This window comes from Wolffia australiana, chromosome 8, assembly GCF_029677425.1.
Source record: "Wolffia australiana isolate 7733 chromosome 8, ASM2967742v1".
In the NCBI taxonomy this organism is placed as follows: Eukaryota; Viridiplantae; Streptophyta; class Magnoliopsida; order Alismatales; family Araceae; genus Wolffia; species Wolffia australiana.
In genome coordinates this window covers 3386880-3399765 of record NC_135842.1, presented here as the reverse complement: position 1 = coordinate 3399765, position 12886 = coordinate 3386880, and the positions used below count along the sequence as shown (strand labels likewise).

Here is a 12886-nt window from a genome sequence, read left to right as displayed (position 1 = left end):
TCAACAGCTCTACACCTCTACATTTATACATCTCTCTCTTTTTCTCTTGCGGAGGAAAGAAGGCAGAAACAATAGAGATTCCTTCTCTACACGTCTAGGAATGGCATCAGCGGCGGGCTTTGTACTGGGCGTTCTCCTCTTCGCGGCGGTTCTCCGGCCGAGCGCCGCCCAAGCCGGCTGGCAGAATGCTCACGCGACCTTCTACGGCGGCGGCGATGCCTCCGGCACAATGGGTACGTCTTCCCCTCTCTTTGGAGAGATAGATAACAAGATGCCGATGGGAGAGAGAGGAAGAGATTGCTAGATGCTGTGAGAGGTCAAGCCTTTTCTCTCGCTAACCTTCTCTAACCAGAGACAGTTAGGTAGGTAATTAGAGAGAGATGAAAAAAGGGGTAGATAGATGGAGAGAGAATGGTATCCAATAAACATCACGAGTGAGTGAGTGAGGGAGAGAGATAGATAGGTGGGGAAGGAAAAAAGACGAGGAGGAAAAGAGCGTCCCGCCTCGCTCCTCTAGAATACGGGGAGCCAAACAGATGTGTTGAGTTGTCGAGAGAGAGATATAGATGTAGAGAATTGTAAAGAGAGAGAGAGATATGGAGAGTTTTAAAGCCAGAGATAGAGACGAAGGAAGAAAACTGAACAGAAATTGGACTATGGCGCAGGTGGGGCATGCGGATACGGAAACCTATACAGCCAGGGCTATGGGACGAACACGGCGGCGCTAAGCACGGCGCTGTTCAACAACGGGCTGAGCTGCGGATCCTGCTACACGATCAAGTGCGCCGGCGACCCAAAATGGTGCTCACCTGGCACCATCACCGTCACGGCCACCAATTTCTGCCCGCCCAACCCTTCCATCCCCAGCGACAACGGCGGCTGGTGCAACCCCCCGCGCGAGCACTTCGACTTAGCCCAGCCCGCCTTCCTCAAAATCGCCCAGTACCGCGCCGGGATCGTACCCGTCGCCTACCAGCGCGTCCCCTGCGTGAAGTCCGGCGGAATCCGCTTCACCATCAACGGCCACAGCTTCTTCAACCTCGTTCTCGTCACCAACGTCGGAGGCGCTGGCGACGTCATAGCCGTTGCCTTGAAGACACCCACCTCCGACTGGCAGGCCCTCTCTCGCAACTGGGGCCAGAACTGGCAAAGCAACGCCAACCTCGGTAGCCAGAGCCTCTCCTTCAAGGTCACCACCAGCGACGGAAGGACGGTCGTCAGCTACGACGTCGCCCCGCGCGGCTGGTCCTTTGGCCAAACCTTCGAGGGCAACCAGTTCTAGCCGGTTCGGGCTGCGGCGCCACGTCTGGAGCCCGCCTGCATACACTTTAAACTGTTTTACTGATTTGTATTATTCATAGAGTGGGCGCCCTCGGCTGCCCCTGCCGCCATTGGCAGGGCTCAAGCTGAAGGGGTGGTCTTTAGTGGCATAAGAAGATGAAAGATATTCTTTATGAAAACGCGTCGTTGGAGAAAATCCTATCTACAAAAATAAAGGAAAAACATTCAAATCTACATTCCCTTCTATCTACAATAGGAAATATGTAGAAGACAAAAGAAACCCAAAGGAAAAAACATATCATTAAACATAGAATCATATAACAACCCAAAAATCCAACCTCTACGATCGTGTATTTTATGCGACTAATATCAATGAAATAATACAAATCCATGTTACTACATCTTAAAATGATTTATTACATTTTTTGAGCGAAGTTAAAAAAATATTGTATTTTACAGTATGTTAACATAATTTTCTGACATGAATTTCATGAATAAAGTAATTTATATGTCAGAAAAATATTTATTTAGATTATTTAAAGATTTTTTGGGGTTTACTATTTTCAGGATGATATTCCGATTTTTCTGGAAATTTGGGTGTTATGTAGGAATTTCAAACAATCAATTCATGAAAAAATAATTTAATAAGCCAAAAAAAATAAATATAATTTTTTGAAAATATTTAATTTTGACTTTCTTTGCTCCTAGAGGTGTGTGCCACGCTTGGAATCCGCCACACAGATTGAAGGAGACAGAATTGTATGGCTCACATTGCTCCAAATTCAAACAATGATATCTATAGATCCAAAATGAGTTCTGACTGAAATTTTGAGGGTACTTCCATCTTTCCCTCCTATACGCATTTATAATCTTGGATCTATCAGTGAAATCCCCCCATCCTTGTAAAAAAGTCACCTTTTTATTTTGTTCCTAATTATAATTAGTAGAGTTATGTGGTTATTCAAAATTTGTCTCTGTTTGTTCTTATACTCCAAGAGCAAAGGATTGAATGAGTGACATTTGATGAGCATGAATTTGGCGTTTCTTAAACACGAATTGTGCCTTAAAATAAAAATAACTATGTCATATGAATCAAATGAAGCACAACGACGAGTTGACATCAAATCCACAGAGAAATAGGGTAATCCGATCAAATTCATCTCGTTTTTGCGATAATTTTAGAGAACTGAGTGATAAATTGAGGTCATAAAGGAGTACTGATGCGGAAATCACGAAGAAAACATCAATATCTTTATAATAAATACAAAATCTCACCAATCGGATCTAAATTGAAGCAGAAATTGAGAATTACAAATTCAGAAGAGCAATTATTCTCAAGGAGAGTTCAAGTATGAGAAATTAAACCTAAATTCTAATAATTAAACCTAGTTACGTGTGGATTGGATTGAATTTAGAAGAAGTCACCAGATTCAGCGTGGCTTGCCCCGTGTCTTGCCACCCGAGCTTTCTCTGTTGTTCGCGATACCTCCCTTCCTCGTCCTCCCCTATCCTCAACGTCACCGCTCCAACGAGGCAGCCCAGCTGCTTGTTGAGCAACACCGTGATCGCCTCCATCCCACCTCCACCGCACCTGCTCGCGCCGTCCTTGCACAAGGGAAGACACCGACGACGAACGCCGCCACCGACGAGGTACACCGTTCGCCTCGTTCGTCTGTTATACTACGTCTTTTTCAGTATATTTTTCGCTGCACTCCACTGCGCTTTGGTTAGTTTAGGTGAGAGATTTTATCGATAAAATTACGTCACAAGTGAACTCTTAGGTACGGGTAAATCCTGTCCGATACGTGTGAGCGGCAACAGAATTATTCCGTTCAACGCCCTAGTCGTCATCATCGCTCTGACGAGGGACAGAAGGTCACTCTCACCGTCATCGGTCCCCCACCTCAGAGCTCGGGGCCTGTGCGTACGTCGCCCTAGGATTCATTGCATCACGTAGTTTCACACCCTTAGGGATTTACCCATCGGACAACATCATTGACGCCATCCGACATCATGTTGTTCATTTATTCTCCCATGTCGTACCATACGGACTGTTCATATTTTCAGATCACAAGGCCAATTTTGTGTTTATAAAGAAACTCATAGAAAATATCCAAACATCCCTCTGGGAGTCACCTTTAAAGTTAAGCCTCCCAATAAAAAGCTGACAGGAAATTTGATTTTTACCCTAAACTTTCAAGAACCATTAACCCTGTATATTTAGTGTTCTGTTGTAATACTAAAATGACTATGTATACTTCTAATACTTTGGTTGTTAACTGTGTTTGATAAGGAATTGATGGAAAAAATACAGTTTTTCTCTTGTATATAAATCATGACCTTGTGTTTTAATGCCTCCTAGTGAACGGGTACCCTAAAACTTGATTTATTCTTTAAAAAAGGATTTAAATTTTCCTATATTATCCCACAACTATATACTTACTTCATTTTTCTTTACTAGTAACCCTAAAAGGTATGTAACAATTTTCCAAAATTAGCCCAGTAATCATAAGCTATTTAATGTTTTCAATCCATATGCCAATTAATTAACAGTATCCACGACTTTCCCTATAATTTCCATGGCCAGATGATTGTTCATTTAGTTTCCAATTATGATACTATAAAATCCATAGGTTCTTCCAGAAAACACGGAGGACCATTAGTTGTGATTATAATGGAAGTAGAATAAAATCCATGGTTTGCCTCTTGAGAGTAATTCTTATATTTTCAACAAGAGGTCTGAACCCATCCAGAACTCCAATCTCATTATTATCTCCTTGCAATACCCACCGCAATATTTTACACGGAGCACGCAATAATCACACTCTACAAATTGTTTTTTGTGTATATAACATTTGGATGTGTATGTGAGTTATGACATCAACCATAGATTTAAAATACAAACTGAAACTGTGTAGAAGATCCAACTCATTATCAGATCCTTGCCATAACCACCTCTGGTCAACCCAATAAATGTATCCTATAAATTTTTCTACATTAAACATATGAATGTGTATGTGAGTTATCACTTTGATCATAAAATTACAACACAAAACTTGAAACCACGTTGAACTCAAATCATTTTTTCTCTCCCTGCAGTACCCCGAAAATGATTCATAGAATAAAGGTAATATCTATACTCTATAAAATTTTCTCCATAAACCCTGTGTACATGTGAGTTATGAAGTGAACAATAAAATTACAACACGAAAATTGGAACCAGGAGAGCTCACATCTCATTTTATCTCCTTGCTATACCCATCAGAAGATTACAAAAATAAAGCACATAACTATATTCTATCTTTTATTTTTCAATAATAGATAACTATATTCTACCTACTAACTATGGATGTGTAGGTGGAATTATCTGCAGCATTACAGGAAGAAAACTGAAACCGTGAATAACTGACATCTTATTATTAGATCATTACAATACCGACCTGAAACAATTTCACAGTGTCAACCCACTAAATACATTCCAGCAAAATTTCTGCATAAAATCTATGGTGTGCATCCGAATAATGAGGTCAACAATAATAGCATCGGAACCGTGGGGAACCTAGATTTCACGGATTCAAGCTGACAGCTAAATATGACGATTCAGTTTCTGCATAGAACCAATTAACGGGTATGTGAGTTATTGCATCCAATGTAACTTAGGTCACTTTCTACATAAGAAATGGTGACTTTGCAATCTGGCCCATTAATGCAGAGTATCAAGCTGCCGCAACGAGAGGCGCAGAATCACTTTAGAGAAAGATTTCCGGAGAGCGACCAAGCATCTGGAGACCGACATACATGGGCCCAGTTGGGTGGGGCCGATTATTATTAAGCCCTTGTCGGATTCGATAAGCGGGTTATGAATCCAACAAGACAGGATCTGAGACGTCACTGCTGGAGAGATTAACTACCCTCTCGTAGTGACGTCTCTCTCTTCCCGCATAAAGTACCTGAAGTGAAGATTAATTACCAACCGTCGGTTTTATGTCAACGCTATTTCGTTTTCATTATTTTAATCTTTTTCTTTGTACACTAACCGTGTTTTCCTTTTGTTTATATATAACTCTCTCCCCCTCTACGTTTGTAGTAAAAATCACGAAACCTCTATCTCACCCTATTTTTTATCTCTCTTCGTCTGTAATTAAACATCATCAAAATTTGGAAATGCCCTCACTCTCTCTCTCTCTCTCTCTCTCTCTCGATTTTTAATCTCTCTCCGTCTGCAATATATTTTAAAAATGAAATCTCGCTTTCTATCTTTCTATTTCCTCTCTCTCCCTTTCTATTTTTTAATTCTGTCTGTCTGCAATAGAACATCATTAAAATTTAAAACCTTTCTCTCTTTATATATCTACCTTTCTCTCCTGTCCTCTTTGTTTTTTCCTTTTTTCCACGCCCATCTCTTTCAGGTTACTTATGCAGGCCATGTGAACATAAAGTTTAGTTCAATTTTGTAGGGTTCGTCGGGTTAATTGTTAATCCAGGGAAAAAGGAGTTTTGTTTACGACGATGGAGAAACTGATGGGGAGAATGTTCTTGGTTCATCAGGAGACGGTCTTGGTTCATTTCTAGAGGTCAACTACCGGGTAATTTTGAAACAAGACCGCCTTTCTCTTTCTCTCGCTATTTCTCTCTCTCTCTCTCTCACCGCTACCTTCTTATCTCTTGAACCATTTGTTCACTCTGTCTCTAGACCGAGACCGTCCTTTTGCCTCTACCCTATCGTTTTTCTCTCTGTTACGTAAGCCTTCTAGCTCTCGTGATCATTTTGTCCAACCATGTATTTCCATCTATCTATCGATCTCTCCTTATCAATATCACTTTCTCTGGCCCAAAGTCAAACCGAGACCCTTCTTCTCTCTCTACCTTCTCTGATTTTTCCTTGTCTATCTCACTTTGACCTCCTATTTCTCGTGAACCTTTCTCCACCAACGTATATATCTACCTCTCTTTCCTCGGCTCTCTATTTCTCGTGATCATTTATCAATCCGTATCTCTCTCTATCTATCCTCGTTGGCTTTTCTTTCCTAGACCATAGCTTATCCTTCTATCTACAATATACCATCTGCTCAACATCATTCCCTAGGGGCTAATTCTTCACTATTGGCATCCAGTGAATTTGGATTCCGATCATTTATGGGAGAAATATCGAAGGTATCGAGCTATTTGTCCAGTAGTAAATGGATTTGATAATACCATTGAACTGGAAATTATCAACCGTCTCATGCAATGCACCAAGCCTCGCCGTACGATCAGGGTGTCCGCCCTCCTCCCTGAAGATCTTTAACCGTCACTTTCTCTCTTTACCCATCTCTTTCTCTGTATGCATACGTCTCTTTTTGCCACGAAGGACAAAATCATTTTCAATCTCTCCACAGGATACAGTAATATGCGGACTGGAATATTTGCACACTGATTTGGAGATGGAGATTAGGTCTTGGAGAGAGACAATGAGGGAGAGGGAGAGAAAGAGAGAGAGAGAGAGAAAAAGAGAGAGGGAGAGAGAGAGATAAAGTGGGAGAGAGAGAGAGAGGGAGAGAGAGAAAGTGGGAGAGAGAGAGAGAGGGAGAGCGAGAAAGTGGGAGAGAGAGAGAGAGGGAGAGAGAGAAGTGGGAGAGAGAGAGAGAGGGAGAGCGAGAAAGTGGGAGAGAGAGAGAGGGAGAGAGAGAAAGTGGGAGAGAGAGAGAGAGGGAGAGCGAGAAAGTGGGAGAGAGAGAGAGGGAGAGAGAGAAAGTGGGAGAGAGAGAGAGAGAGATAGAGAGAGAGATTGAGAGAGAGAGAGAGCGAAAGAGAGAGAGAGGGATAAGCTATTAAGGAACAGGAGCACGAGAGAGACGCACCGTCAACCGGTAGAAAGAAAGCACACAAGTTGGGGAATTCAGCAGTGCATTGGCTTATTAGTGTCGCCACGCCCCCTCCCAAGGCAATTTTCTAATTTTACGTTGGTCATAAGCATTAATGTTGGCGTTTAGGGCGAATTACGATCAAGGCAACTCTCTGCATGTGGCATCAGTAAATAGTTATCTTCTTTATTACCATTCGTCGCCGCCACAGGCTTTTCGTCATTGTCTCCAGGTAATTAGTGTTAATGTCCTGTGATCCTTCTTCGTGGCACTTGAACAGCTTTGGTAAGTTGTATAAATCACGGATAGTTAATCTTAATTGTGCATAAACCAGTTTTATAGATGACCTTTTCACAACTAGAAGAAAATAACGCAGACTAGATGTGGTCTAATAGATTAACAGCCTTCTCAAGCTCACTACGCCACTGCCCCAAAACCCTTTTGCCAAATCCAATTAGCCTTAACCGTAGGAGATTAGTCAAAATTTGGCACAAACCAGACTCTTCATCACCTTTTTTGGAACCATAATTAACATCAAAGATTAACCCTACTTTTGTCTAATCATATCACTACTCGAACCTTTTCCGCAACTGAAAGAAGAAAACGCAACCAATTCATAAGCAAACCAGGCCTCTCAAGGCGCATCATCTACCTATAACTAACTAATCAACATTAATCACGAAAGCTTATAAATAAATTTGCGCGCACCAGATCTCTACACTATTCTCGTGTGCAACCAGAAGCAAACCAAGTCAGTCAAGAAACCAACTAGATGATCATATACGTAGAACTTAGTAACATCCATCATCTACGTATAACTTATCATCTACGTTTAACTTATTAATAATCAAGCCACCCACATCAACAAACCCATGATTCCCCTTAAATCAATCACTCGTCCACACTAATCTGCCAGTCTTAACTGCGATTAATCCTTAATTACAACAAGATCAGTGCTATCTCTCCATCACAGGCGTCCACATCAGCGGACAGTTGGCACATGGCGCCCCCGGCAGTGGGCCGTCGGTTTCCGGCGGCGGTCGACATCGGCAACAGGCCAGCCCATCAAGACAATCGCATGTGCTCCCAATTATAGAAAATTGCTTAAATATTTTCGTGGGACCCACCGCCAAAGCCCGCTTTCCCCCTTATAAAAAATAGCAAGTCCCTCCACAACTCATCAGCGACTTCCCTCAACAGCTCTACACCTCTACATTTATACATCTCTCTCTTTTTCTCTTGCGGAGGAAAGAAGGCAGAAACAATAGAGATTCCTTCTCTACACGTCTAGGAATGGCATCAGCGGCGGGCTTTGTACTGGGCGTTCTCCTCTTCGCGGCGGTTCTCCGGCCGAGCGCCGCCCAAGCCGGCTGGCAGAATGCTCACGCGACCTTCTACGGCGGCGGCGATGCCTCCGGCACAATGGGTACGTCTTCCCCTCTCTTTGGAGAGATAGATAACAAGATGCCGATGGGAGAGAGAGAGGAAGAGATTGCTAGATGCTGTGAGAGGTCAAGCCTTTTCTCTCGCTAACCTTCTCTAACCAGAGACAGTTAGGTAGGTAATTAGAGAGAGATGAAAAAAGGGGTAGATAGATGGAGAGAGAATGGTATCCAATAAACATCACGAGTGAGTGAGTGAGGGAGAGAGATAGATAGTTGGGGAAGGAAAAAAGACGAGGAGGAAAAGAGCCTCCCGCCTCGATCCTCTAGAATACGGGGAGCCAAACAGATGTGTTGAGTTGTCGAGAGAGAGATATAGATGTAGAGAATTGTAAAGAGAGAGAGAGATATGGAGAGTTTTAAAGCCAGAGATAGAGACGAAGGAAGAAAACTGAACAGAAATTGGACTATGGCGCAGGTGGGGCATGCGGATACGGAAACCTATACAGCCAGGGCTATGGGACGAACACGGCGGCGCTAAGCACGGCGCTGTTCAACAACGGGCTGAGCTGCGGATCCTGCTACACGATCAAGTGCGCCGGCGACCCAAAATGGTGCTCACCTGGCACCATCACCGTCACGGCCACCAATTTCTGCCCGCCCAACCCTTCCATCCCCAGCGACAACGGCGGCTGGTGCAACCCCCCGCGCGAGCACTTCGACTTAGCCCAGCCCGCCTTCCTCAAAATCGCCCAGTACCGCGCCGGGATCGTACCCGTCGCCTACCAGCGCGTCCCCTGCGTGAAGTCCGGCGGAATCCGCTTCACCATCAACGGCCACAGCTTCTTCAACCTCGTTCTCGTCACCAACGTCGGAGGCGCTGGCGACGTCATAGCCGTTGCCTTGAAGACACCCACCTCCGACTGGCAGGCCCTCTCGCAACTGGGGCCAGAACTGGCAAAGCAACGCCAACCTCGGTAGCCAGAGCCTCTCCTTCAAGGTCACCACCAGCGACGGAAGGACGGTCGTCAGCTACGACGTCGCCCCGCGCGGCTGGTCCTTTGGCCAAACCTTCGAGGGCAACCAGTTCTAGCCGGTTCGGGCTGCGGCGCCACGTCTGGAGCCCGCCTGCATACACTTTAAACTGTTTTACTGATTTGTATTATTCATAGAGTGGGCGCCCTCGGCTGCCCCTGCCGCCATTGGCAGGGCTCAAGCTGAAGGGGTGGTCTTTAGTGGCATAAGAAGATGAAAGATATTCTTTATGAAAACGCGTCGTTGGAGAAAATCCTATCTACAAAAATAAAGGAAAAACATTCAAATCTACATTCCCTTCTATCTACAATAGGAAATATGTAGAAGACAAAAGAAACCCAAAGGAAAAAACATATCATTAAACATAGAATCATATAACAACCCAAAAATCCAACCTCTACGATCGTGTATTTTATGCGACTAATATCAATGAAATAATACAAATCCATGTTACTACATCTTAAAATGATTTATTACATTTTTTGAGCGAAGTTAAAAAAATATTGTATTTTACAGTATGTTAACATAATTTTCTGACATGAATTTCATGAATAAAGTAATTTATATGTCAGAAAAATATTTATTTAGATTATTTAAAGATTTTTTGGGGTTTACTATTTTCAGGATGATATTCCGATTTTTCTGGAAATTTGGGTGTTATGTAGGAATTTCAAACAATCAATTCATGAAAAAATAATTTAATAAGCCAAAAAAAATAAATATAATTTTTTGAAAATATTTAATTTTGACTTTCTTTGCTCCTAGAGGTGTGTGCCACGCTTGGAATCCGCCACACAGATTGAAGGAGACAGAATTGTATGGCTCACATTGCTCCAAATTCAAACAATGATATCTATAGATCCAAAATGAGTTCTGACTGAAATTTTGAGGGTACTTCCATCTTTCCCTCCTATACGCATTTATAATCTTGGATCTATCAGTGAAATCCCCCCATCCTTGTAAAAAAGTCACCTTTTTATTTTGTTCCTAATTATAATTAGTAGAGTTATGTGGTTATTCAAAATTTGTCTCTGTTTGTTCTTATACTCCAAGAGCAAAGGATTGAATGAGTGACATTTGATGAGCATGAATTTGGCGTTTCTTAAACACGAATTGTGCCTTAAAATAAAAATAACTATGTCATATGAATCAAATGAAGCACAACGACGAGTTGACATCAAATCCACAGAGAAATAGGGGTAATCTGATCAAATTCATCTCGTTTTTGCGATAATTTTAGAGAACTGAGTGATAAATTGAGGTCATAAAGGAGTACTGATGCGGAAATCACGAAGAAAACATCAATATCTTTATAATAAATACAAAATCTCACCAATCGGATCTAAATTGAAGCAGAAATTGAGAATTACAAATTCAGAAGAGCAATTATTCTCAAGGAGAGTTCAAGTATGAGAAATTAAACCTAAATTCTAATAATTAAACCTAGTTACGTGTGGATTGGATTGAATTTAGAAGAAGTCACCAGATTCAGCGTGGCTTGCCCCGTGTCTTGCCACCCGAGCTTTCTCTGTTGTTCGCGATACCTCCCTTCCTCGTCCTCCCCTATCCTCAACGTCACCGCTCCAACGAGGCAGCCCAGCTGCTTGTTGAGCAACACCGTGATCGCCTCCATCCCACCTCCACCGCACCTGCTCGCGCCGTCCTTGCACAAGGGAAGACACCGACGACGAACGCCGCCACCGACGAGGTACACCGTTCGCCTCGTTCGTCTGTTATACTACGTCTTTTTCAGTATATTTTTCGCTGCACTCCACTGCGCTTTGGTTAGTTTAGGTGAGAGATTTTATCGATAAAATTACGTCACAAGTGAACTCTTAGGTACGGGTAAATCCTGTCCGATACGTGTGAGCGGCAACAGAATTATTCCGTTCAACGCCCTAGTCGTCATCATCGCTCTGACGAGGGACAGAAGGTCACTCTCACCGTCATCGGTCCCCCACCTCAGAGCTCGGGGCCTGTGCGTACGTCGCCCTAGGATTCATTGCATCACGTAGTTTCACACCCTTAGGGATTTACCCATCGGACAACATCATTGACGCCATCCGACATCATGTTGTTCATTTATTCTCCCATGTCGTACCATACGGACTGTTCATATTTTCAGATCACAAGGCCAATTTTGTGTTTATAAAGAAACTCATAGAAAATATCCAAACATCCCTCTGGGAGTCACCTTTAAAGTTAAGCCTCCCAATAAAAAGCTGACAGGAAATTTGATTTTTACCCTAAACTTTCAAGAACCATTAACCCTGTATATTTAGTGTTCTGTTGTAATACTAAAATGACTATGTATACTTCTAATACTTTGGTTGTTAACTGTGTTTGATAAGGAATTGATGGAAAAAATACAGTTTTTCTCTTGTATATAAATCATGACCTTGTGTTTTAATGCCTCCTAGTGAACGGGTACCCTAAAACTTGATTTATTCTTTAAAAAAGGATTTAAATTTTCCTATATTATCCCACAACTATATACTTACTTCATTTTTCTTTGCTAGTAACCCTAAAAGGTATGTAACAATTTTCCAAAATTAGCCCAGTAATCATAAGCTATTTAATGTTTTCAATCCATATGCCAATTAATTAACAGTATCCACGACTTTCCCTATAATTTCCATGGCCAGATGATTGTTCATTTAGTTTCCAATTATGATACTATAAAATCCATAGGTTCTTCCAGAAAACACGGAGGACCATTAGTTGTGATTATAATGGAAGTAGAATAAAATCCATGGTTTGCCTCTTGAGAGTAATTCTTATATTTTCAACAAGAGGTCTGAACCCATCCAGAACTCCAATCTCATTATTATCTCCTTGCAATACCCACCGCAATATTTTACACGGAGCACGCAATAATCACACTCTACAAATTGTTTTTTGTGTATATAACATTTGGATGTGTATGTGAGTTATGACATCAACCATAGATTTAAAATACAAACTGAAACTGTGTAGAAGATCCAACTCATTATCAGATCCTTGCCATAACCACCTCTGGTCAACCCAATAAATGTATCCTATAAATTTTTCTACATTAAACATATGAATGTGTATGTGAGTTATCACTTTGATCATAAAATTACAACACAAAACTTGAAACCACGTTGAACTCAAATCATTTTTTCTCTCCCTGCAGTACCCCGAAAATGATTCATAGAATAAAGGTAATATCTATACTCTATAAAATTTTCTCCATAAACCCTGTGTACATGTGAGTTATGAAGTGAACAATAAAATTACAACACGAAAATTGGAACCAGGAGAGCTCACATCTCATTTTATCTCCTTGCTATACCCATCAGAAGATTACAAAAATAAAGCACA

The 12886-nt window shown here is 42.0% G+C and overlaps 1 protein-coding gene and 1 pseudogene across 2 annotated transcripts; both read left to right on the top strand.

The window, feature by feature from the left end:
- Positions 1–1477, top strand: LOC144706863 (expansin-A10-like). The gene is made up of 2 exons (XM_078579924.1): positions 1–233; positions 666–1477. The coding sequence occupies exons 1-2, from the start codon at positions 101–103 to the stop codon at positions 1280–1282; spliced, it is 750 nt and encodes a 249-aa protein (XP_078436050.1). The 5' UTR covers positions 1–100; the 3' UTR covers positions 1283–1477.
- Positions 1478–8317: 6840 nt separating this feature from the next.
- Positions 8318–9794, top strand: LOC144706846 (expansin-A10-like; annotated as a pseudogene). The gene is made up of 2 exons (XR_013582328.1): positions 8318–8550; positions 8985–9794. The product of XR_013582328.1 is annotated as an expansin-A10-like (transcript).
- Positions 9795–12886: the final 3092 nt, after the last annotated feature.

Excerpts from the sequence above, each read along its gene's own strand:
- LOC144706863 (XM_078579924.1), top strand. The coding sequence starts at position 101 with ATGGCATCAGCGGCGGGCTTTGTACTGGGCGTTCTCCTCTTCGCGGCG. Across the intron at positions 234-665 it reads CGATGCCTCCGGCACAATGG|GTGGGGCATGCGGATACGGA; the intron begins GTACGTCTTCCC and ends ACTATGGCGCAG.